This window comes from Eriocheir sinensis, chromosome 34, assembly GCF_024679095.1.
Source record: "Eriocheir sinensis breed Jianghai 21 chromosome 34, ASM2467909v1, whole genome shotgun sequence".
Lineage (NCBI taxonomy): Eukaryota > Metazoa > Arthropoda > Malacostraca > Decapoda > Varunidae > Eriocheir > Eriocheir sinensis.
The window spans coordinates 14,516,049-14,541,987 of NC_066542.1; the positions used below are offsets into that span (position 1 = coordinate 14,516,049).

The 25,939-nt window shown below is 43.2% G+C and overlaps 1 protein-coding gene across 3 annotated transcripts in view; it reads left to right on the forward strand.

Annotated features, from left to right (window-relative positions):
- LOC127007125 (calpain-C-like) overlaps positions 1-25,939 on the forward strand; it is a 57,672-nt gene that overhangs the window by 29,476 nt on the left and 2,257 nt on the right. For 2 of the 3 annotated variants that reach the window (XM_050877763.1, XM_050877764.1), the window contains exons 4-16: positions 16,081-16,198; positions 17,143-17,283; positions 17,584-17,836; positions 18,565-18,734; positions 19,572-19,744; positions 20,424-20,518; positions 21,365-21,478; positions 21,600-21,718; positions 21,855-22,027; positions 22,274-22,332; positions 23,069-23,216; positions 23,358-23,474; positions 23,867-23,925. In XM_050877763.1, coding sequence (XP_050733720.1) covers positions 16,081-16,198; positions 17,143-17,283; positions 17,584-17,836; positions 18,565-18,734; positions 19,572-19,744; positions 20,424-20,518; positions 21,365-21,478; positions 21,600-21,718; positions 21,855-22,027; positions 22,274-22,332; positions 23,069-23,216; positions 23,358-23,474; positions 23,867-23,925 — 1,739 coding nt within the window. Of the gene's footprint in view, positions 1-16,080; positions 16,199-17,142; positions 17,284-17,583; positions 17,837-18,564; positions 18,735-19,571; positions 19,745-20,423; positions 20,519-21,364; positions 21,479-21,599; positions 21,719-21,854; positions 22,028-22,273; positions 22,333-23,068; positions 23,217-23,357; positions 23,475-23,866; positions 23,926-25,273; positions 25,925-25,939 lie in introns of those variants that run through there. The other variant, XM_050877765.1, reaches the window with a different exon arrangement.

The window sequence follows — 25,939 nt, forward strand, 5'->3', positions numbered from 1 at the left end:
TGTGTGTGTGTGTGTGCGTGTGTGTGTAAGGAAGTCACCCAAGGCAGTGTTGTCGTAACGGCGCCTCCAGCAACAGGAAGTTATCGCGGGCATGCACACCGTATGACTTGTTTCCCTGCGTCGGTCCAGGCACGTCTTCGTTGATGTTTGTAGAAGACCGTACACACACACACACACACACACACACACACACACACACACACACACACAGGCGAATGAAAAATAAATGACATTTCGAAGTTATCCTCATCGAAAGGTCTCAAATGCCGTTCTGTGTCTGGCATTTTGATTAACGAGAAGCTGTTTAAGATGAATTTAATGTTTAACCACTACTCTCTCGACCGAGAAAAAAGTTCATATACATTTAAACATCGAAAAATAAGTGTTAAGTCAGCTCAATTTCCTTTCATAAAAATGTAAAGTCAGCAAGCAGCGTAGCGTTTAAAAATTTTCTGCATTGAAATTCCTAAATGTTGCAAGAAATTCTAATAATAAAGAAGAGCGCCAAGAGATCATGGATAGATTGCAAATAAGAAAACTTGAAAGCGAAAGGATTGGAGGAACGGAACGTAAATGATAAAAGTAAGTGTGAGATGGGAGATGGGAAAAGCCGAAGAAAAAGAAGAAAAAACTCGTACACAAAGGAAGCCTCGTATATTCCCTTTCTCCATTTTAAGCTATCGTTGCTACATTCAGGAAGGGCAAGTAAGCTCGTAGGAGTAGAGCAGCTTGTAGGAAATGTTGATATCTGATTTCTTCAAGTCATTTGTTTCTCCTCCTCGACGTCGGGTGTATTCACATCTGCAGGTCTTGGTTTCACTTTTCTTCGGGGTTCTCATTCACGCCTCGGGAGTTACCGGCGGAGCGTCCTCTGGTGCACTGGGCTGAAGATCCGCCGAAGGCCATTGCATTCAACTCCCCTGACACCCCCCCCCCCCCCCACACACACACACACACACACACACACAAAACATTTTCACAATAGGTTTATTTTCCCCGATTGCTATTCTTCTTCATCGTAATCTTGGTTGCAACACTGACGGAAAACTGGCTAAGGGGGGGAGGTGGTAGGAGGGAGGGGAAGAGGAAGGGTAAAAAGAGGAAGGAAAGGAGGGAATTATGGAAGGAAAGTCGGGGTTTGTTGGTGTTACAGGCTGAAATACTTTACACTCATACATAAGACTTTTAGCTGTCGTGAATATATGTGACAACCAGCGAGAAATCAAGGAAGAAAAAGTAAATTAAGAGATATGTGAAGAGAATGGCGAATGAGCTGCCAGACGTAAGAGATAAAGCCGTGAGCAAAGACCAATATCAAGGAAGAAGTGTTTCAATTTAGCGGACTAGTATTGGAGATATAAATGTTGCACGTGTGATTATGGCAACACTGCAACACTTTCCTTTCTTCCGCTTCTCTAAATAAACTAACTTAAGCAGCGGCATTCCAAACAAAAGTGATTTCAAAACGTAAAATTGTTGGTGTATTTCTAGAAGTGGTTAGTGTGAAGTGGCGTAAAGTAGCGACGTAATGGGTGAATGTGGCGTGGTGAGTGAGCGAGGCGTGGTGGTGGCGTGCGTATCTGCGTAGGCGGGACCAGCGGCGACAGAGGAACAGACTGGTAATGGTCAACAAGCCATAAATTGGGACGCAGGCGATCACGGTGAAAGCTTATGTATTTTTACGGTACTCTTTCCGGCTCCCTTCCGCGTCTGCCTCATTTTCCTCATTTTCTTCTTTTTTATATGCCTCGCCCTCCTCGTTCTCCTACTCCTCCTCCTCCTTCTCCTCCTCCTCCTCCTTCTCCTCCCATACACCTGCGTCCCCTGCTGGTCCCCCTCATCATGTATGGGAACCTTAACCTCTCCATACCTGCTCCGTCCGTACCGCGATGACCCGACCACCTGCGTTTGTCTTTTTTTTTCACAGTAAAGAAGCAGCTCAAGGGCAAAACTAAAGAAAAAGGACCCTTATCACTGCTCCAATAATAGAAAGTACATAATAAAAGTGTATAATAATTCCATCACTATAAATAAACACTGGTATCACCCCACTGTAATTTAATAAAAGCACACCATAGTCATCAAGGGCCAATTTCACGTTGATTTCTCGCTGTCTTGAGTTTTACTACTACTGCTACAGGTTTTACGGTGTGGGTTCTAAGCTTTGACAAGTGCGGAAAAACTAATTTGCTCCGTTTGTGGCGATTTACCGCAAAGAAGTTAATTCGGACATTCATCAAGAACCTAAATTGCACGTACACTTCCCAAGCATCCTCTCTTTTAAACTCCCCTTTCCCTCGGTTTTTTCCCGACGCTAATGATGGGAGAAGAGAAAGGGGGAGGGAGAGGGGAGTCGACAAAGGAGATATGGGCGGAGGTGCTGTCGGAGTGGGGGCGGCTAAAGCGTTATGTATGTGTGTACGTACGGAGGGTTGGGTGAAAGTCGAGTTTTTGAGTATCTAGGATGAGACATAAGTGGGGGTTGTGTTTTGCGTGGTGATGGTGGTGATGGAGGTGGAGTGTGGCTATGATGTATGTGTTGTTAGGACGTTGTAGTGGTGGTAGTAGAAGAAACACCGATAGTAATAGTAATGTTTGTAGGTTAAGAGAGTAGTAGTAGTAGTAGTAGTAGTGGCCATAATAGTAATGTTCGTAGGTATTAGGTAGGTAAAAGGGGGAGATATTTGGTTGTGAAAGTTACCGTGCGTGAGTGTGGAAGGGCAAATGGGTGGGTGTGGCCGGGTAGTGGAATTAATAGGCGAGTGAGTGAGGTGGAGTGTGGAAGTTTAGGTGGATGGGCAGCATGGCTGAATGGGTGGCTGGCTGAGTGAGAGTAGCGTGTCTGTGTATGGTGTGCCAGCCTGTAGTTAGGGTGGGCAAGTGAATGTATGTGTAGAGAAATAATGGGCTATGGAATGCCTGAATGAGTTGTCGTGTGAGTTAATGAGTTGGGAGAGTGATTGGATCAGTGTTGAAAGCGTGAGTAAACTATATGAGGCGAGACTTGTATGGGATGAACGACTGAGTGAGTGATAGTAGTCAGGCGATGTGTGAGTAATAAGTGAATGATTGAATATTGCACAGGAGAGTGGGGAAAACGGCAGGAAAGAAGTAACAGGCGTAATGGATATAAAACTAATAATGGAGGGTTTTAGTGAGAGTATATAAAGACAAGAAAGGAAAGGAAAGCGGCAGGAGCGAAGTAATGATAGAAATTGATATAAAATGAATACTGGAGGGCTGTAGAGTGCGTACATAAAGACAAAGATGAAAGGAAATCGGCAGGAGAGAAATTATAAGAGTAAGGGATATATTCAAAACCAAAGGTCTATAGAAGAAAGGAAACGAAAGGGCACAATTGATACAAGTAACGAATATAAACACTAATAAAGAACAACAGAGCGAGAGTATAAAGACACAGGAAAGGAAAACAAAGAAAATGAGCTTGTCTGCAGGGAATTATGTGGGTTATAAAGGAAGAATAGAACAGAAGAACAAAGAGTGAGTGAGGAGCGAGTGAGCCGGTGCAGGAGTCTACTGGTATAAGCGTGGGCTGCAGGCGGCTCACTCGTCACCTACCGACCTACTTCCGCCTCTCCACACACAACACACAGCACTCGCCGCCCCCCGGAACCTCCCGAGTGATAAGAGAGAGAGAGAGAGAGAGAGAGAGAGAGAGAGAGAGAGAGAGAGAGAGAGAGAGAGAGAGAGAGAGAGAGAGAAGGTCATCATTTGTTTTTCGACCATATTTGTCTCCTTTTTATCTCCCCTCTCATGTTTTCGTCTCTCCTCCTCCTACTCCTCCTCCTCTCCCTCCTCTTTTATCTTCTCCCCCTCCACCTCTTCCTCTTCCATCTCTTCCTCCTCCTCCGCGGTTTCCACATCATAAGAGCCTCGTGATGAAGACAAAGACGTTGATAATTTAATGATAATAAAGGTTTTACGGTTCTCAGAGGAGGAGACGAACATGAAATTTATGTTAGAGAGAGAGAGAGAGAGAGAGAGAGAGAGAGAGAGAGAGAGAGAGAGAGAGAGAGAGAGAGAGAGAGATTAAAGGCAGGAACACTCCGTCAGTCAGTTCGTCGTGGGGCCAAAGCCATAACTTAAACGACAGTTCCCACGCGCCACTTCGCTCTCCACCAGCCAGTCTGCCACTCCTTCCTCGAGGCTGCCTTCCCCTCGAGGTGAAGGCGTCTTGGTGGTGGTGGTGGTGGTGGTGACTTTTCTTTTTTTCTCCGCTTCAAGGCGATAGGTAATTTTTATGGTTTTAATGGCAGCCGGTGTGCGTGTGTGTGTGTGTGTGTGTGTGTGTGTGTTTGGCCTGCGTGCTCGTCTGTTTACACACGTCCAAACAGTGTGTAGCGGTGAGTGAAACCTTAATGTGTTGCTTTAGTTGTGCTTCGTGATTTCGATAAGCAAGAAAAACTGCCCTGGTTGCATGTTATGGCAGAAAAAACGCGAGTATTCGGAGCGCGTTCAAGGAGCAAAAACTGTGATAATGAAGCCTAAATCAATTGGCGTTAAAAAGGAAACCAGGCACTTTTATGCGTAATCTTTATCTATTGTAACACGAAAGAGCAATCCAGTCAGGAAAAAAATGAAAAAGAAAACTTACATCTTAAATGGCCTCACTTTTACAACGTATACAACAGGTGCCGAAGTTAAGTACCCTAATGGAGAAAGAAAATAAATCAATTGCTTTCTTTTTTCTCAGTAAATGGAAGCGGCTCAAGGGCAAATAAAAATAAGATAATAAAATGTAAATCACTGATCCCACAAGAAGACGGGAAGAGTTGAAAATAAAGACTCATGACTAATATCTTGTTTGTATTTGCATATAAACACAAGGATCTAGGCCGTCTTGGATCCTCAGAGGGAGACAGAGAAGGAGATGGATAGATAAAGAGAAAGAGTGAAAGAGAGACAGTAGATTAACTATATATGAAAAGGAGCAACGCCAAATATAACCGATCTATAACCTGGATAATTTACTTTTACCCGTGTCAATTGTTTTTACTTCATCCACAATGCAAAACAGAGCGTGTAGTGGTACGAACAAACCGAGAGAGTGACAGAAAAGTTCGACGTGGCCCTTTCCTTTTTACTTCATATTAATCTTGTTTTAGAATGAGAGGGACAAATATACAGTGCTGTGATCGTTCTTTCATCATTTACTTTCATTTCCTCTTCAGTTAACCTAAACCACCAGTGACAGCCCTAGAAATGAAGTCACTGTGGCATGTGTTAGTTTTTGATATTTCTCTATTTTTATCGCTAGAAAACATGATAATCTATTGAGCGGAATCATTGGACTTTCTCTCGTTTTCCTCGCTAAAAAATTAGTCTAGTCACCGTTTTCTTTTACTATGCCTTATTTTTATCGCCTGAAATCATGTTATTCTGGTATGAGCTCACTTTCAATCATTTCTTTTTTTCTCGTTATAACTCAAGCTAGACTGACATGTGTAGTGTTTTCCGCGTTCTACCCTGCATGTTCTCTTTCCCTTAGTCACCTGAAGCCAAGGTAATCTGACGTGTAGAGTGTTTTTCGTATACTAACCTTCCTTCTTTCCCTCACCTGACTTTTAAGTTCGTCTAGCGTGCGAAGTTTTTCCACCAAGCAATACCATTTTCCTCGCCAGGTAATAAATAAGCAACGAGAAAGTGTGGGTGAGGGATGACCTTGAGCGATAGTGGCCCGCGCGGGGAGGGAAGGGAAGGAGGGGTCTCCGTACGTGTTTTGTGTGTGGCGCCGGAGAAAATGTTGCACGGGTGGCCGCATTGTTTCCGCCGCAAATGTCAAGGGCGAGGTGGGGACAGAGTGCATGTGTGTGTGTGTGTGTGTGTGTGTGTGTGTGTGTGTGTGTGTGTGTTAGCGGCCTTTCACGTCCCTTCCGTCCCTCCCTTTACCAACCCACAGCGAAGATAAGAAGGGGCGTGTCCACCTCCCTTCACCGCTGTCATTGTCGCCTCCTTCTCCTCCCCTGCCGCCCCTGCCACCGCCCACACACGTCTCCCCTTCACCATTCCCGTCCCCCTTCCTTCTTGGTCCATTAATCAGCCACTATTTCCTCGTTTGCCATCTCCATCACCGTCCCCATAACAACCATGATTTCTACCATTACTAGAACTTCCATTGCCTGTGTTTCTACCATTACTACCACCATTCCCATCGTTCCCTTCCTTTCCAGACCATAGCGAGTTTAATACCTCCCTTTATCTTCTCATCCACTATCGCAACAATCCGTACTTACACGATTTTTCACCCTGTCAACTTTTATTTTCCGTCTCCATCTTCATTTCTCTTTTCTGCAACCTCACGCCGCTGCCATCATTCCCTTCTTTCCTATCGTTATCACCATCACAATCATCTTCGCCTGCTGTGATTTGTCCCGTCAGTTCCATTTCTCGTAGTCACCGTCATCCTCTTTTTGTTTTAATCTTACATGTAGGGCTCTCATATGTTTCCTTTTCTATGTCCTCTTGTATAAGTTTGTATGAAGTTCTATCTGTATGTATATGTTTAAATGTTACTACTGACTACGGCGTCCAAATCCATGAGGGAAAATATGGACCTCAAACGAAAAGAAGATGATTTGTATGTAGTCCTTTCTCTATGTGTGTTTAAACGTTTCCACTGTCAACGGCGTCCAAACCCATGAAGGAATTTAAGAACGTCAAACGAAAAGAGGAAGAAGTGAAAAAGAAGAGTTCACACTGTCTACAGGGTGGCCGGCATGCAGCGATCGCCTTCCTTCCTTGTTATATTATTCTTTCACAGCAACAAATAATGACATTACCGCTTCTATTCGCCCCCCACTAGACCATTACCACCAGGTCCGTTACTAGTGGGGGGGGGAGGTGATGTTTAGGGTGGCGCCTTCCTCACCCCAAAAAAGGAGAGTTCCGCCCATGTTAAACCCTTCCAGAGCTTGACTCAACACATATCTTTCCCACGCAAGGTTCAGTGTGACCCGCATTCCCTGCCGCTAACCTTCCTTCCCTTGTCTCCCCTCCCACGCGCCCCCACACTTAGGGCCATATTCTGAAACATTTCGGCGCCCAAGCACACACACATTTGACACGTTTTTTGTAGGACTTTTGGGCATCTCCAGGGATAGTTAAATGACCCCGGTGGTAGTTTGACCTATCCTCTGAACCATGAACCGAAAAAAACGCTCAGTAGAACACGGTGGATCTCGTTTTTGGCCCTAGGAAATAATTGACGTGAGAGGCAGAAGCATTTGAGAATATCGACCCATACCCTTTCTGGCGCGGGCTGTTGATTCACTCACTGAACTATACACTTGGAGACGCGGGACGTTGCCTCGCTTCACTGCGCATGATCTCCACTTTATTTATTTAAGGAAAGGTTAAAGGAGAGAGAGACAAGAAGGGGTGGAAGGTAAAGGACGAAAGATGAAGTCAAGGGAAAGTTAAAGCTATATAATGCTTCGTTAGTGCATTAAATATCCAGATTATCGTCCGACAGTGTGAGAGGAATAATAGCGAGATAATTCCTTGTATATGTATCCTGTGGGCTGTCTCGTTCAGTTAGACTTGATAATCATAGGACAGGTCTTGCTTGGTGAGGCCAATAACAACGCCATTAATTAATTCAGTACAGTTATCGAGATCCCGTATACCAAGGTGTGGGCAGGAAAAATTAGGATTATTACTTTGTCAGCATTGAAATCTTTGGTCATAATTCTGTTTTTTTTTTTTCCTTTCTTGACTTTGATTGTGATGTCGATGTCGATACTACTACTACTACTACTACTACTACTACTACTACTACTACTACTACTACTACTACTACTACTACTACTACTACTACTACTACTACTACTTCAGATCGACAAAAACAAGAAGTGAAAGAAGTAAAAGAACAGAAAGTAGAACAGGTAGAAGAGAAAGAAGCAGAACAAGAAATCAAAGAACAAAAAGTACAAGGAGGATCAAAAGAACAAGAAGAAGAAATATATTAGAACAAGAATAATAACAAGAATACCAGGAACAAGGAGCACAATAACAAGAAAAATAAAAACAAGAACAAGAACAACAAGCTGCCACGGAGGGTAACAGCGGTGCCAGGCGCATGACAACCGCCTGAGGGTGTGTGTCGACTGTGACGTCATAAGGGTGGTTGGTCCATGGCCCCGGTCCTCGGCTGTATACTCTCTCTCAACACCCTCCTCTCCCCCTCTCCCCCTCCCCACCTCCCTCCCCTCTCTCCTCCTCCCCCCCTTCGAGTAGCAGTACTTTTCAGGCACAGCATTTCCTTGTTTTCTTCCTCTTGGTCATCATTCTTGCCATTCATCAGCGACTCCGCCCATTCCCTTCCTTTCCTTTCTCTCAGTTCTGTTCCTCGTTTCCTGTCTCCTCACTTGTAGGTCCTTTTTTTTCCTTCTTTACTTCCCTTTCACCTTCTTCCTTCCTTTTTATTTTTCCCATTTTTCTCTCTATCTGTCTATTTATCCTATTTTTTCTCTGTTCTGTTCCTGTTTAATGTCGCTTTACTTGTAGGTCCTTTTTTGCTTTCTTTCTTTGGTGCCCTTTCAACTTTTTTTCTTCCTTTTATTTTTCTATCTATTACTCTTTCTCTTTATCTATCTGTCTATCCTTTTCTTTCTCCGTTCTGTTCCTCGTTTCATGTCACTTTACTTGTAGGTCCTTTTTCTTGCTTTCTTTGGTGCCCTTTCAACTTTTTTTCTTCCTTTTATTTTTCTATCTATTTCTCTTCCTCTCTATCTGTCTATTTATCCTATTCTTTCTCCATTCTGTTCCTGTTTCATGTTGCTTTACTCGTAGGTCCTTTTTATTTATTTTTGCTGCCCCTTCAACTTTTTTTCTTCCTTTTATTTTTCTATCTATTTCTCTTTCTCTCTATCTGTCTGTCTATCCTTTTCTTTCTCTCCATTCTGTTCCTCCCTTTCTGTCACTCCTCTGGTATTTTTTTTCCTTTACTGCCCCTTCATATTTAACTTCCTTTTATTTTTGTTACCTTTTCTTCCTTCCTTTTTCTTTCTTCTCTCTCTCTTTCTCTCTCTCTCTCTCTCGTTTCTTTTCTTTTCTTTCTTTTATGTTTTCACCTCTTTTCCTCATCCCCTTTTCTTTCTTCTCTCTCTGTGTATCTCTCTCTTTTTTTCCTTTTCTTCTTTTTACTTTTCTCATATTTTCACCTTTTCTTTTCTTTCTTCTCTATGTATCTTTTCTTTTGCCTTTTCTTCCTTTCACTTTTCTCATCTTTTCTTCACCCCCTTTTCTTTCTTCTTTCTCTATGTATCTTTCGCTTTTCTTTCCTTTTCTCCCTTTTACTTTTCACTCATCTTTTCTTCTCCCCGTTTCTTTCCTTCTTTTTATCCTCTCATTCTTTTTCTTCTTTCTTTCTTTATCGATTTTCCTCTCCTTTTTCCTCCCCTTCCTTCCTCCTCCTCCTTCTCCTCCTCATTCGTTAACTTGCCACGTCTCAGGAAGTTGCGTCAAGTATTTCTTACGAGTATTTTTTCCCCGGTAAATTCTTCCCATCGAGACATTACCTCGGGGGACTGTTGCAATGCGTCCGTCTCGCTCTCTTTCTCCTTCGCTTTTTATATATCTTCTTTACTGTCGTTTATTTTTTAGTGTCGCTCTTGTCGTACGATGTCGCCGCTTTGTTGTCATGTTTTTGTATGAGGCAGGCGTAGTAGTAGTAGTAGTAGTAGTAGTAGTAGCAGTAGTGGGGGTGATTGTGGTAAATGTCTCCGTTGCTTTGTTCTCTGTTGAAACCTTCTGAGAGTGTGAGTCCAAGGAATGATAAAACTCAAGTCATTTATTATACTCGCTACCGTAATAGTGACCGATGAGATAACGTTCGTGGTGTGTGTGTGTGTGTGTGTGTGTGTGTGTATGTGTGTGTGTGTGTGTGTGTGTGTGTGTGTGTGTGTGTGTGTGTGTGTGTGTGTGTGTGTTATTGTTGTTGTTGGAGGTGGCAGTGTGTTGTTCATGTTTTTGTTATTGTTTTTGTTTTTTCTTGTTATTGCTGCTGCTGCTGCTGCTACTGGCCTTGTTTTCTCCTCAGTTCATTTAACTCACCAACAACAACATGCACTGACGACTGAAAGTAGTGTTGACGGTCGTGGTAATGATGGTGATGCTGGTAATGATGGTGAGAATGAGGATATACGCGGTGGAGGGAGAAATTCTACAATAGTGAAAGTCGAATGATATTTTTGGCGGTGGGAACATTCAGGTCTCACAAACAAGCCAGTTGAAAGATACAGTAAAAGACTTGTAGCTCTTGTTTAAGGGAAGAACACCCACGAAATATTCCCTGATCTACGACGGATTTGGGTATAATGTCTTAAGTGATCCTCAGATTGCTTAACACTGTTCTAACAACACTAAACTAACAAAAATCGCTGTGACACTCCCCAAAATCAATTTATAGATTTATCCCTGCGCCTGGCTGTCGAAACAATGTCAGAAATGCACCTTTAAGTTGTACTCTGACTTCACTTCTTGTCCTCTCCTCGTAAAACACGGGAACTCACACGTCGAAGTCTCGTGGGATCAGAAGCTCAGGTCCTTGTGTAACGGCTTCATAATGTTGCACTGAGGACACACGGAGGCGGCGCAGCGCAGACCGGTCCCTCTTCTTACCATTAGCGAAAAAGTGCTGAATAAGGAAAGGAATGCTAGAGGGCTGGTGTCTGTATCACTTTGTTTCTTCCTCCTTCTCATTTTCCTCCTCCTCCTCCTCCTCCTCCTCCTCCGCCTCCTCCTCCTCCTCCTCCTCCTCCTCCTCCTCCTCCTCCTCCTCCTCCTCCTCCTCTCTTCCTCCTCCTCTTCCTCTTCTCTTCCTCCTCCTCCTCAGAGAGAGAGAGAGAGAGAGAGAGAGAGAGAGAGAGAGAGAGAGAGAGAGAGAGAGAGAGAGAGAGAGAGAGAGAGAGAGAGAGAGAGAGAGAGAGAGAGAGAGAGAGAGAGAGAGAGAGAGAGAGAGAGAGAGAGAGACAGAGAGAGAGACAGAGACAGAGAGAGAGAGAGAGAGAGAGAGAGAGAGAGAGAGAGAGAGAGAGAGAGAGAGAGAGAGAGATGTATCTTTCAGAACGTTCACTAAATTGTGGGAAAGGGAACGGTGTCCTCTCCCATGGGATAAACTCTCAAAAATGCTTCAGAAACATCCTTGGGAAGGTTGTTTTGTTGCCGCCCCAGAGTGGCTGTCTCGCAGCAGCACGGAGGGGCAGGAGCGGCCTCTAACTAGGTCGCCTGAGCCACTTGCCGCCCTGCCCTCGCCTCTCCACATGACCTCACCGTGGCGCGCCTCTCCTCTCTCGGTAACAGAAAAAGATGCTTCATGCAGTAACAATCGAAAATTTAACTACAAATTGGGTGAACTAGGGAATGTAAAAAAAAGAAACAGCAGAAGAAAAGTGTATATTTGACTAATGCCAACCCAACAACTTGTGTGCATGCGTTTTCTTTGGTTTCTTTTGGCACATTTTGTCGTGCACGAAATTTATTTGTCAGGAGTTCAAAGAATGCTGCACCACATCATCCTGTGTATCAAGCCTCGGCGCGTCTGTCAACGCTCCTGGACCAAACCTGTTGTGTTCCATTCACGGGAAGCCACCAGTCACAACAGACCCCGGAGAATCCAAGCTGATCAGTCAAGAGAAATATCACGCTGATAAATGGCATGCCCAAAGCTGTCACACGAGTTCCAATCTTCTCTCCACTGAAAAATGAAATTCGATAATCATTTCTGAACCCTTCAATGTGGTGTCCGCAGTGCCAAACATAACTTAACAAAATCATTAAGACTTAAATAAGGAAATAAGAAACCTACCAAAGACACCGCGTCAGGTGAAAACAATAAAAATAACCGGATCCGCAAGTCTGAGGCTACTTCTTGAAAATGGCGTAGAAGTAAAAGAAATACATGGCAGGATAATTGCTCTCCCCGTTACTGGTGCATATGTTACCACCATCGGTTCAAATGTACTGTTACTGTTACTGCCGCATCTTGTTCTTGTTTAATAGACCCGCAGAAACTGAATGTGAGTGCGCAGAGTTTTCCTCCCCCTTCGTTATAGCCTAGCCTTCCACCGCCCCGTCATAGAGTAGCCTCCCACCAAGACAATCGAGCAAAAGACACACACCTCTGCCTCCTACCCTTGTGGCTCTAATGCGGCCTTTGCTGTATGGGGGAGCAGTGTTGATGTGCGCTCGTGTGCGGGGTGGTGGGTAGGTGGGTGTGGGGAGGTGAGAGGGGTGGGTGGGTGTGGGAGGGTGAGAGGGGTGGGGTGGGGGGTGAGGGGAGAGGGGGGGATGTCCTGATTACTTCACCACCTCAAGGATTAATTTCTATAATCTCTCTCTCTCTCTCTCTCTCTCTCTCTCTCTCTCTCTCCCCCCCCCCCTGTGATCAATGCCAGCGGTACTCTCAAGGTTGTAGGATCGGAGGGTGTGTGGTGGAGGTCTGATTACACACCTGAAATCCAGTTTATTTGCATTTTTTGTACGTCAGGCAGAAGCAAAGCGAATTTCGAAGAGCTAATAGAGTGTTGTGTGTGATGAGTATGCGGGATTAGTTCATATTTCGTGTTGCATCTTTTTATCATTAACCATTTTTCTTTTTTTATGATTGATGGGTATGCGAAGGGTTGTGTGTGTATTAGTATTTGGAACTTGTATATGTGTGTGTATTAGTATTTGGAACTTGTATATGTGTGTGTATTAGTATTTGGAACTTGTATATGTGCGTTTATTAGTATTTGGAACTTGTATATGTGTGTATATTGCAACTTAACGGCAGCAACATCGACAATAACAACACCAATAATACAGGAGCGAAAACAGAAATAAAAGAAATAAAAACAGCTGCAACAACAACAACAGAAGCAATAACAATAACAGACACGACAATACACAGCAGCAATGACAGCCATAAAAAAACAATGATACGGCAACAACAATATCAACGTTAGCAGCAGCAATAACAATAACAATAATATTAGTAGCTTTTGGTATTACCCCCCTTTTTTTTGTGTGGGGGGGGGGGGATAAGTAGGTAATTTGAGGGGATGCATGTGTGTCAGAATTTTGAAGCATTTTTTTGTACTATTTTGGCAGTTTTATAACGGCTAGAGCAACAACAACATCAACACCAACATCATCAACATCAACATCATCATCATCAACATCAACAACATTAACATCAACATCAGCATCACCACCATCATCAACATCAACAACATCAACATCACCACCAACATCATCAACATCAACAAAATCAACATCAACAACAACAACAAAAACAAGACCCAGCACCAATAACAGCAAGAAAAAAACACTCAAACAGAAACAACAATAACAACAAGAGCAGCCTCAGCAAAATCAACATCACCAGCCGTCTTGGACTAACGGGACCCCTGACTTTTTTTTTCCTCTCCTCCATTTCAAACGTCCAGACTCAGAACCGAACAAACCAACCCAACAATATTCCTGTTGGCCAGTAATTTACGGTCCAACGCACGAGAAAAAATAAAGATACTGTTGAGTTTTTCCACGAGAGAGGAAAAACAAATCTCCCTTATCTCGACTTACTCGCTGGAAAAGATCGGTTTAGGTCTGGTCCGCTTTTATGATGGTTTCGATAACTGTAAGCATTCTCTTCTTAAATGTCTTGCTTTTATGTTAAGACAACTAGAAGGCCAGCGGCTGAGGTTTGTCTGTGTGCATAATGTTTGCTTTTCTGCGCAGTTGTTGATAGTTACCTAAGAGTCTAGCATCCTCAGTAGCTCCCGCGGTCCAAGATGCTGTTTGTTTGCACTCTCTCAAGGACTGGGCTCTCGAGGACAAAGGTTATATATAGCACAAACCTCAGTGAAGTTTACATCAGTTGACAGACTTGTGCGATGTATCCACTAGTAATAATCAATAGTTACCTGTCAAGATCTAACTGTATACCTTTCTATTTACTCGTATACATGTCTGTTTGCTTACCATGTTAGCTTGAGTTTGCATCATTTGACACATTTCTGTCATATATTATCACTAACATTTAAAATTCACCTCTATAAATCTGTAACTATATGTATTTCTATTTATCTCTATACATATCTGTCTGCTTACCATGTTAGCTCAATCTCAGCCTAATTTCGTAATGGTGTATTGATGGAGCACGTACGAAGGACACATCAACACTTTTTCCGTCAGATTTTTTTTCGCACATTCCGTACCGCCAGAAAGTGTAAGGAAGGCGGGCCAGTTTTTGTGCCCCACCGCTGCTCCGTCTGCGGCCGACGCTCCTGCTGCGCTTAATGGCTTAGTGCACCTGAAATGGGGTGAGAGGGGGGCGGGTGTAGTGAGGCTGACAGGCGAGGAATCAAGGAAGGAGAGGAAGGGAGGGATTGACAAGGAGATAAATAATTGATGAGAGAGATTAATGGACGTGTTGGGTATTTTTCTTCCCTTGGCGTTTCTTTTGTTATTTAAATATTGAAACGTGTTCTTCAGACGAATGGTGATTGATGCTTCGTCTTTGAAGAAATAATTTTGCTCTGTTGATTTTTATACTTAATGATAATGTGTGTGTGTGTGTGTGTGTGTGTGTGTGTGTGTGTGTGTGTGTGTGTGTGTGTGTGTGTGTGTGTGTGTGTGTTCAATTCAGGCTGTACTGCACTCAATTTACGTGCAAACTTTCAATGTATAACACTCTCCTGCAAAGAATCGTTCATGTTACAAGATTTACGCTGAAGTGAATCAGGGAAGAGGAAAGTTTACGTCGCGAGGTATTTGGGGGGGAGGCCGCGAGAAACTTTATTGTAGTACGCAGACGTGCCTACACTTCCACACACATCACGTCTCGCAGTATCTGGTGACGCCGCCTTCCGTATAAGCCGTGGTGGGTGTGGTGGATGGGGGGAAAAAGTGTCCTTCGTGGGTGATGATGCAGCGGCTACAGAAGACGACACACGCACATACGAGGCATAGCATGGACCGTTCGCCGCCACCCCATTTACGTGTTGAGAAAATGCCTACTTCTATCTACATAAAGTATACGATTCCGAGGCCGTGTTTTGCAGCAGCTACATAAGAGGACACGCGGTCTGAGTATGGCTTGAAGCATTCGTCTTGCCCTCCGCGTGTTGAAAATGTAAATACTTTTGTTTACATTAAATATATACTCACACACGTACTGAATATGGCTGAAACTATTCGTCTCGCCTTTTGGGTTTTGAAAATGTGTACTTACTTCTATACACATCAAATACATACACTCTCAACCTCGCGTCTTAGCTAACTTGTGTTTACGTTATAGAATCCTCCATGCGTCACTGTTTTTTTTTAATTGTTGATTGTTGTTGTTGTTGGTGGTGGTGGTGGTTGTGGTGGTGGTACAACTGAACACTTCCGGGAAACCAGTGTGATCGCGGCATGACTGTTTGATATTAGGTGCGAACAGCTTCTGGATGACTCGCGTAATCTCACATCATTACTGTACACTATTTCTTAATCCGGCCCGATGCTGACATGCTTCAACATAAAATTACGCTGTGATATAACGTGGGAAAGACGCCGTTACCTTTATGAAGACATGAACGAGTTTTTTTTCACAAGGTTGACAGACACCAGTATTTAGTTTATTACCATTATTACCATCATTTACTTTATTAAGAGACACCACCATCCACTATTTCGTTGTTTTTTTGTGTATTTACCGTAATTAAAAGTGTTTCCCTCTTAAAGTGCTATGCGTTACCAGGTCTAAATCTTGTATCGTTAAGATCCACTCGAAATTGATCACTCTTTTGGCCACTATTTCTGTTTACTTTTGCAGGAGCAGCGATTGGCGGCCTTTTTTGTTATTTCTCTTTGTCTTGAGCTGTTTACTGTAAAATAAGATGCCTATGGTCTTAATTTATCCATAAACCACATCAAGAATAAAAAATAGCTGCTCAAATGGATGCTAATATTCTAGGTTTAAATATATATATGAAAAAAGCCATACGATGTTGATTATATACTTTGACAATGCATCCAGACAGCATCCTCATCCTAAGCATCACATCACACGGGTAAATCTTTGTGTTGCAGGAGACCGATGGTTCGTCTCGTGCCTGGGCTGCCTCCACCTCACCAAGGGACTCTTCTACCGCGTCGTGCCCGCTGACCAGGACTTCGAGGCCGAGTCAGGTTACTGCGGCGTGTTCAGGTGAGTTGCAGTAGTAGTAGTAGTAGAAGTTGTAGTAGTAGCAGTTGTAGTAGTAGTAGTAGCAGTAGTAGTAGTAGTAGTAGTAGTAGTAGTAGTAGTGGTGGTGGAAAAAGGAGGAGAAAATAACAGGAACAGGAGGAGGAGGAGAAAGAAGCGGGAAAAGAAAAATGAGGAGAAAGAAGTAGAGAGAAGGAAAATAAAATAAAGACGGAAGAAGAGGAGGGAATGAAAACAAGGAGACAGTAAAGAAAAAGAAAAGAAAAAGGAATAATGGTGATGTTGGACGTCGTTGCAGAATAAGAGGCGCAAGACGGAGTGTAATCAGTATTCATAAAGGCATACAAGTTACACAGACGAATTGCCGACACTGGCGTCCACACAAGGGGCGTATTTACAGGTTATGCTCTGGGGTCCATGATATTCCACTCACTCCACCCAACGCACGCGAGTCTGTGCTGCAAAACTATGTGAAGTGTTAAGACGAAAAAAGAAAATATACAGTAGTTAAGACGAAACCTATTCTTAAATCTTCCTTGTCTCCATTCTAACGGTGACATTTCTCGCTTACAAGTTATTATAGGAAGTTCATCAAAATACGAACCATACTTGATTTATTGTGCTACCTAAAACTCTTTCCATCACCCACAGACTTTTAAGAAATATGTTGCACACACACACACACACACACACACACACACACACACACACACACACACACGAATAAAAATAAACCGAGGATGGGGAAGAGAAGAAGGGAGATAAAATAGGAGGAAGGGATGTAAGATCGAAGGCTTTTGCTTAGACAGGATCATAGGAAAGGATACAATCAGCGATGAACTATATGCTAATAAATAACGTAAAATTGAAAAAAAAATTACCACACACACACGCACACACACACACACACAAGGAGCGGTGTTGATGGTGGAGTTCCTCGCCGGCAGGTTCCGCGTGTGGTGGTGCGGGGAGTGGCGGGAGGTGCTGGTGGACGACAGGCTGCCCACCGTCAACGGCAAGCTGGTCTTCGTGCACTCCCAGTCCTCGGCGCAGTTCTGGCCCGCCCTGCTGGAAAAGGCCTATGCCAAGTGAGTTACAGAGAGAGAGAGAGAGAGAGAGAGAGAGAGATGTTCGGACGTGAGCAACGGAACATTTTTATCCAAGGTTATCAAGTTTTATCTGACCATAACATTGTATTTCACTGGCTAATAGTAAAAGATATTTATCGAATGCTGAAAAAAAGCCCTTAACTCTTCCAACATCGAGATAAGCCCACCGAATAACGTAAGCACCTCTTTACTTAGATTACGATCATCATAACCACCACTTCCCTCACGTCTCCTTCCCCCCTCCTCCCCTCCCTTCCCCTTCCCTCCCCGACCCGACAGGCTACACGGGTCATACGAGGCCCTCAAGTACGGCACCTCACTCGACGGCCTCTCAGACTTCACGGGCGGCATAGCGGAGTCCGTGAGTCTCCGGGCGGACCCAACCACCTGCGGGCGACTCCTGGCGAAGCTGCTGGATCTGACCTCACTGGTGACGGCCGTAGTGACCAACCATTCCTCCAAGGCCCCCTCCGAGAAGCTGGCGAATGGCATCGTCTTGGGAATCAACTACAGGATTTACTGCATCGAGAAGGTGGGTGGGAGGAAAGTTTCGAGATGGGTGGAGGAGGGGTTCTTGTATGAAGGGATTTGTTATTTATGTGGAGTTAGATTTTTTTTATTATGGAGGAGGGTGATTTTTCTGTCAAGGAGGGATGTGTTATGTGTATGAAGGAGGTATTTTGTTGAAGATCAGTGTTTTCTTCAATGTGTACATGGATTAGGTGGGAAGAAAGTATGGTGAAGGTCAGTGATTTTTCTTTCACTGAGGGACTTATGTATATGATGCGAAGTATTCTTTTCATAGATCAGTGTTTTCTTCTGTGTTACATGGAGTGGAGAGAGTGTTATATAGAGGGGTACAGAGGAGTTAATGATGGGAGAGGTAGGGCGATAGGACTTTGGGTGATTATAGGATACAAAAAATCTTTCTATTCATACCCATCATTGAAGTTGTGATAATAAACATAGGCAGATATTTGAGAGAAACGTAGAAATGCTAATTAAAAGGACAAAACTGCATGTCACCAACAATTTTTAAGGGTTTAATTGCTTATTGCGTTCTACATTCATTGCGTTGTTATCCACTATATATTGACTGAGGCTTCGGGGCGTGTGCTTTTCGCGTATCGAGTTGTTTGATACGCGAGTCGACCAATGCTTCAGGTATCACGCGGCTTCACTTAACAAGGAAACAACAAAACTCCATGACCACCACCACTATCACGACCACCACCACAACCCGTCCTTCCTCCCGCACAGGTGGAGAGCTACAGCGGCGAGCAGGTGACGCTGGTGAGGGTACGCACGCCGCTGGGCACCACTGCAGAGTACCTCGGGGCCTGGGGTCGGGTCTCGCCGGAGTGGGATACAGTGCCGCCAAGGGAAAAGGAGCGACTCAACCTCAAATACATGGCCGATGGAGAGTTCTGGTGAGTGGAGGACGAGTTTGTGAAGGAGTTGGAGGAGGAGACGAAAGAAGAGGAGGAGGAGGAGACGGAGGAAGAGGAGGAGAAGAAGGAAACGAAGTAGGAGTAGTAGTAGTTTATTATGTAAAAAGGAGAGGTACGTAGGAGGGAAGTTGAAGTTGAGGCTGCAAAAACAATAGAGGCAAAGCTTATTTATTGAACGTATAATAAATGGAGATATAGGAAGAGAAAAAAGAAGTAGAGGAAAATGAAGTAGTTAAGTGGATATAGGACTGTTGGAGAGTATGGAAGAGGAGGTAGAGGAAAATGTAGGGACAGGAAGTGAAATAAAAACAAGCAGAATGGGAGGAGGAAAGGAAGTTAAGGAAAAAATTATCGAAAAAGCAAAATACAGAGAAGATAAAAAAAAGAGGAAAGAGGAGAGAGAAGAGGGGATGATAGAGAAAGGTAAGAGAAAGCGAGAAATTGAATCAGGGAGGGAGGTGTGGAGGGGAAGGAGAAGGGAGATGACGTCGCGTGGGAGGTGAAAGTAAAAGGCTCGGAGTTTGTTTACCAGGATTATAATCAATGTTTGTACTCTGTGTGTGTGTGTGTGTGTGTGTGTGTGTGTGTGTGTGTGTGTGTGTGTGTGTGTGTGTGTGTGTGTGTGACGTGGAAAAACATCCCAAACGAAGCCCAAATGAGACAAATAAAAAAGCAGTTCCATGATATCATAAGAACACAGGATATGATATTACGTGAAGGAAGGTAACACACACACACACACACACACGCACACACACACACCTTTCCTCCCTTCACTCCAATATACTTAATCTCCTCTTTTCCCCTCGCTAACAGGATGGCTTACAGTGACTTCGTGCGGACGTTCTCACAACTCGAAGTCATCCATCTGGACGGCGAGACTTCCCGCGACGAGCCCTCCCTCAGGCACAAGACGCCCTGGATCTCCCGCGTGTACCAGGGGGCGTGGCAGCGAGGGGTGACGGCGGGCGGCTGCAGGAACAACCCAGGTGAGCTAAAGTGTTCAGAGGAATGATTTGTTACGTGTTTTAAGCTTTGTTAGTTTTATGTATGTATAGTTATGTATGTATTTTTTTATTAGCTTGCTAGTGGGATATTTTTTCTTTCAATAGAAGAACAGAAAACAAAACAGAACAGTAGAACAAAGATGATAATGCTGTAATGTGAAACTATGTGTAGCCTATGTGGTATGCGTTTATTTTCTTTCTGTTATTTATTATTTTTGATTATCAGTATTTTTGATATTCACCATCTATATTATTACAATATTCTGTCATCATTAGAAACTTTGGTTCAGTTGCTCACATCAGCAGTAAGCGAAAAAATTCTTTGGATTAACATTTATTTTGGCAACAGGCTCAGTACACAGTAATCTGACAGGACACGATGCTTGGCCCGCTTTAGTTGTTCAGAAAACCTATTGTTGAGCGAGTTTCTTTCCCATCATAAATACTTGCAGTGCTGGAATGAGGACTCGCTCTCTCTTACTCATTTGAGGCAGACAAACTATTCTTTTCTAATGTTTGTACATTTTAGTGAGTTAGAGTTTTGCTGCTCATATTGCTCAGTGATCCAAGTGTTTGCTTTCTTTCATCTTGAATTATATCTACTTAAAATGAAGTTGGTATTTGAAGTGTTTGTCTTCATCAATCTCTTCTCTAATTACAGACACATTCCACATCAACCCACAACTGCACCTGATCCTGAGTGAGATGGAGGAGGTGGTGATTTCCCTAAACCAGCACTCGGTCATGGAGCCCAAGGTGAGATTTCGACGCCAGGCATCATGCACTTTAAAGACTCGTGGGCACACACACTCATGACACTATTCATGCTCGTTCATTAGCTGTTGTGATTCAGGCCTGTAATTTTGGCAGATTTTTTGGGGGGGGGCTTGAGGCATCATAGTTTCATGAGTTAGGGGGAGGGTGGCAAGCAAAGCGAGCATGAGCAGATGTTTTTTTTTTTTTTTTAATGAGCACCTTTAGTGGCATTTTGAGGCTGATATAAAAAACATTTGGGGGCTATAGCCCCCTAGCCCCCCCAAAAATTACGGCCCTGTGATAGATAGTTTTGATTGCACTATATGAATTAACTTATTCAAAGTTCAAGTTGATGTTTCTTGCATATGGCACTACTGTCATACAAATAAGAAATCCCACAAGGTTACATTTCATTGTTTATTTATGATAATACATGATATATATGCATTATGATTCCGAGCTTTGTGCATCAGTGGGGCAGAGTGGGAGAGGGAAGTTACAGTTTATTGTACTGCCATGTTATTGTTACAGTAAACAAGATGCCCAATCCTGATACCACCAAAAATCAATCATTATTGGAAAAAGTTGTTTTATCAAGACCAAATGATTTTCATGTTTCTATTTTTTCAGATTACTTCAAATAGATATGTATGTGTTAGTTGTGTAGGCAGGATTAATGTCATTCTTTATTTCTGTGTTGCTGTTAGAGTAGAATACCTCAAATCAATACTTAACCCCCTGATATGCTTCTGTAAAATAACATTGAAGCAATACACAGTACAGACTGCAGGGGGTCAACATATTATCTTGAGGTCACAGTAATCTCAGACCCAGTGTGTGTTTCAGGTGGTTGGCTTCACCGCGTATCCTCTCTCCAAGAATGGACTAGACTCCATCAGCAAAGCTTTCTTCAAGAAACACAAGAGCCTCGTCAACTCTCAGTACACCAACAGTCGCCAGGTTAGTGTCTCGTGCACATAACAGTACTACGAGTCTTATTTTTGATGTGAACACTTCTATAATGATGTAGAAATTTTTTAAAGTTTTGACAATTTACTTACCCTGTGTTACGCCTGGGCAGGTGTGTGAGCGGGTGCAGCTGGAGCAGGGCGGTTACATCCTTTTGCCCACCACCTTTGAGCCCGGCCAGGAATCTGCTTTCACTCTCAGGGTGTTTTCCTCCAAACCACTAAAGCTCAAGTAAGTCACACATTATCAGTAATCAATGCACCCCAGACTCATGCCCTGTATGCTACCAATGGGTAAATACAAATAGGTAAATACTTTCAGACCTTTCAGTTTATGGCTTATTCTGACGATTCTACCCCTCTTTCAGGCTGGTGGACTCTCCCTCAGCCCTTGTACAGCCTGCAGTGATCAAGGCACGGGGCTCTGTGGACGCCAAGAGCCTGCAGCAGTATGAAGCTGTGTTCCTTCAAGTTGCTGATGAGCACCGCACAGTCAACGCCTTTGAGTTACATGAATTACTGGAGGCTTGTCTTCCTAATGGTAAGTTATTTTACCAGCTCCTCTGTATTATCAACTTGAATGAGTAAAAGTAAGGGAGGGGTAATTAAAACAAGTAAGATATATTGTGGTTAGCACTCTTGAGAATATATGTAAATTTGCTAGTGAGTACTGTAAGACAAGCATCTAGTTGCTGAAAATGTGGGATAACTATGAAAATATAAATATAGAAGATCAGTTGTAAAAACAAAAGTACATGACCATCAATATCAATGTCTTTCCTTTCAGACTACATCAAGAGCTGTGCCAGTTTGGACATCTGCAGACAAGTGATCCTTGCCCTCGATGTATCCTTTTTGATGGAAGTGTTCGTGTAAACAAACACAATCTCTTATTTTTATGTATATGATTTCTTAGGTAGCCTATAGTGTGGGTCTCGGCAGCATTAATAGGACTATGATGAGGTGGATAAGCTTGAGGCGATCTTATAAATATTTGGAAGCTGTAAGCACAATAGAAAAAGAGGATGAGTTGGTTTCAATATAAGTGAATGATATTAGTCATGAAAACACTTTGTGGAGGGAGGTATGAGGAGGAGGATAGCCAATATGGTAAAATTCTGTTCATTGGTAAAATTTCTAGGAAAGAATTACATCTGAATAGTTAGCATGGAACATAATGAAGTGATGAAGTTTTTATCACAATTATTGTTCTGTGAAACACATGTAAGGCTAATAGAATCTAAATTCACTCCTTTTCTGTTCATCTTTCAGTTTATAGCACTGTAGCCCTCTAACTTTTTGTCTCCTTCTTAATACTCCTTTCAAACTCTCCTCTGCTACAGTCATTACATACACGCTCAGCCTTGTCTGATTTAACTCATTACAACCGCACTATGCAGGTCAGTCCTTCTCTCCTACAATCAAACAAAATCCAGAAATCATAGATATATAGTGTTCTTGATGTAACATCACAGTTATCAGCTTCTACTAGCATTCCACATAGTTATCTTCACCCAGAAAAGCTGCCTGTAGTACATGTGCTTCCGATTCTTGTTTCAGTCTTCCTTAACCAATAATACAGAGTTCCACCACGGGACGCCTGAGGTTTTCAGACTTCAAGGATCTCATGGTTAGTCTAAAGTTCTGGCAAAACGCCTTCAAGACACACACCAAGGAGAGAACGGGAATTCTCAAGGCAGAAAGATTGCGAGATGCACTGGAAGATGTTGGTGAGTTGTTGATGCGTTCAAATTTTGTTTAATCACAACTCGTCTACCTAAAACAAAATATAAATGTCTGCAGGTTATCTGTAGTTAAAAGCAGTAAATGTTGAGATTTTGTATTTACTGATTGTGGTGGTGTGCTTCCAGGGTTTCAGCTGAGCACGGAGGTCGTCTCTACACTGGTGCTGCGCTACATGAGGAAGGACGGCACGCTAAGGTTTGGCGACTATGTGAGCGCCATTCTTCACCTCTCTGTTGCCTTCAGTAAGTTGGCCGTCCAGTTCATCCTCGTACAAGTTAAATGGCATATGAGATGACCCGCCCCCGAAGCCTTTATTGAAAATATGGGCTTTTATGTATATTTGATGTATTAGACACAGACAAAAGCCCAGTGTTACCAGTCCTTTATCACTTATACTGCTGACTAGTGAATATTACCTGCCTCCTAAACACAGCCATTCAACAAGCTCCTTTAGTGGGCTTCATTGGCAGTTATTGTGTTTGACCCGTTTTTCCTTTTTGTCTCAATATGATGTTTACCATACTAAATTCTAATGTTGAATTATGAATGAAAGATGGTACAGTTGAACAAAGGAGGTGAATTGCTTAACATGAATATTCATAATCCATATCACTGAGGTTTGTCCATTTTCCAGATATATTTGAGAAGCGGGATCCCCTTCAGAATGGTTCAGTGAAGTTCACTCTGGGTGAGGTGAGTTATAAAATATTAGTAGCTTTCACATTATTCAGCATACAAGCATGAGTGTAGGAGATGCTGAATAAATGGAGTGGTCATGGCTTACCTTTCTGCCCCTTAAGTAACATTCACAACCCCTTCCCAGCCAAAATACCTCATGGCAGGATCCACTGACTTAAGTCATGAGCTATGAAGTCATCCCCTTGGCCTCTTGTACTTGCAATTGTCTCTTACAGTAACAACCAAGTCAGTGGGGTTGACCTCTGGGTAGCATGCCAGATAGCCATTTTGCTCAGAATATGCAGGTAATAGAGGTCTTGATTCAGTTACACAGTAAATCACTTATTTAACCTGTCCGCTGTAACTGGCACGGATTTGGTTTTCACTGGTAGCCTGGTAGCATATACTCCCAGGTCTTTCTCTGTCTTTGTTGTGGATAGTGGAGTGTTTCCCATGTGGTATTGGTATGCTGGATATCCCCTCCCAAGGTGCATGACTACATTTTTCTTCATTGAATTGTAGCAGCCACTTTTTGTTCTATTCCTGTAGCTTGGTGATGTCTTCTTGTAGGAAATCCATGGTCAAGGGGTTAAGGCATTCCAGCAATACATTATGATTCTGCATAGATACACTGCCAATAGCATTAATTTGCCTCTGTCACTATTAAGTAGAGTAAGACAGGGAGCATAAGTGACTTGAAGATCCAAGTCTTTGTCCTTCTGTGCAGGTATCATGCCAGAACACTGTGGGCCAGGCCATTTAACTGGAAAACTTTGATAAGACCCACTTCTGTTTTCCACTATGCTACTGAGGTCTGTGAAACTTTTCAATATATCAATGTCCTTTTCACATGTATAAACAGACTACAGCATTTCATCCAGTAAGTCTCCAAACACCTGTACCTTTGTGTTGCCCAAGGAGACCTTTAGGGTTTAAGGTTTCACCTCCTTGTACAGTACCTCAGGAGCCATCATCAGGGCCTCCAATGGCTCAGTGAGAATTACTGCATCATTGGCAAACACAAGCTCAGTGACCCAGGTTTTGCCAATAGATGATCCACAATGACTTTGGTCCACAACTCTACCTAAATCTAATAAAGGCACAGGAGACTCCAGAGTGCCTCATAATGTACTGAATCAAATGTTTCTTGAGATCAACATAGACTGCAAGCATTCCCAGTTGAAAGTTGGGTTAGTGATCCACCAGTACACGAAACATTTGGATATGGCCAGTTGACAACTTACCAGGTGTGATTCCAAGCTATTTAGATCTATGCAGTTTCAGTAGTTAATTGCATATCTGCATAAACAATAGATGCACCAGGCAAAATGCTTGCCCCTCTGTTAATCTTGGGTATTTGCAGGCACCTGCTGAAACTGCAGAGACTTGAGCAGCCTGGGTCCATGACTGGCAAGTTGACTATTGACTGTATCCGAGCACTTTGTGTACTGGTGGACATGAGCTTCAACAGGAGATGCCTGCAGCTTATGTTGATCTCAAGGAGTCTGATTCAGTACATCACCCTTGGATCTTTTGTGACTGTCGGATTTCTGCTTTAAATGTTGATCTATTGACTGGCCTGTACTCTGGGACTGAAAGTGCTGTGAACTGTGTGTATGAGGAGGCCATGTCCAGCTTCTTTCCCGTAAACACGGGAGTGAGGTAGAAATGTGTCCCTGTTTAATGAAGAGATTTTCTACTCTCTTTTTCTATTACTCTCTCGGTCCCACACATCCTCTGCATATATCGAAACACACGAGAAATTAATCACAACAAGGAGAGGGTATTCCCCGGCTGCCTGGGATTGAACCCGCGACCAGCGTGACGGGAGAGCCACTCCTTACTGAGTTGGCCAAAGAGGTACCCCATTCGCTGAATGGATTATGGGAGGCTCGCTCATCAGGCCGTCGCCATACTACACTTGCCCTGTCACGTTCCAGTACTCATGAACTGGGTATTAGGCAGAGTTGTGGACCAGTCATTGTGGAAAGGGAAAGGGGCTGCCAGATATATATACTAAAGTATGTTC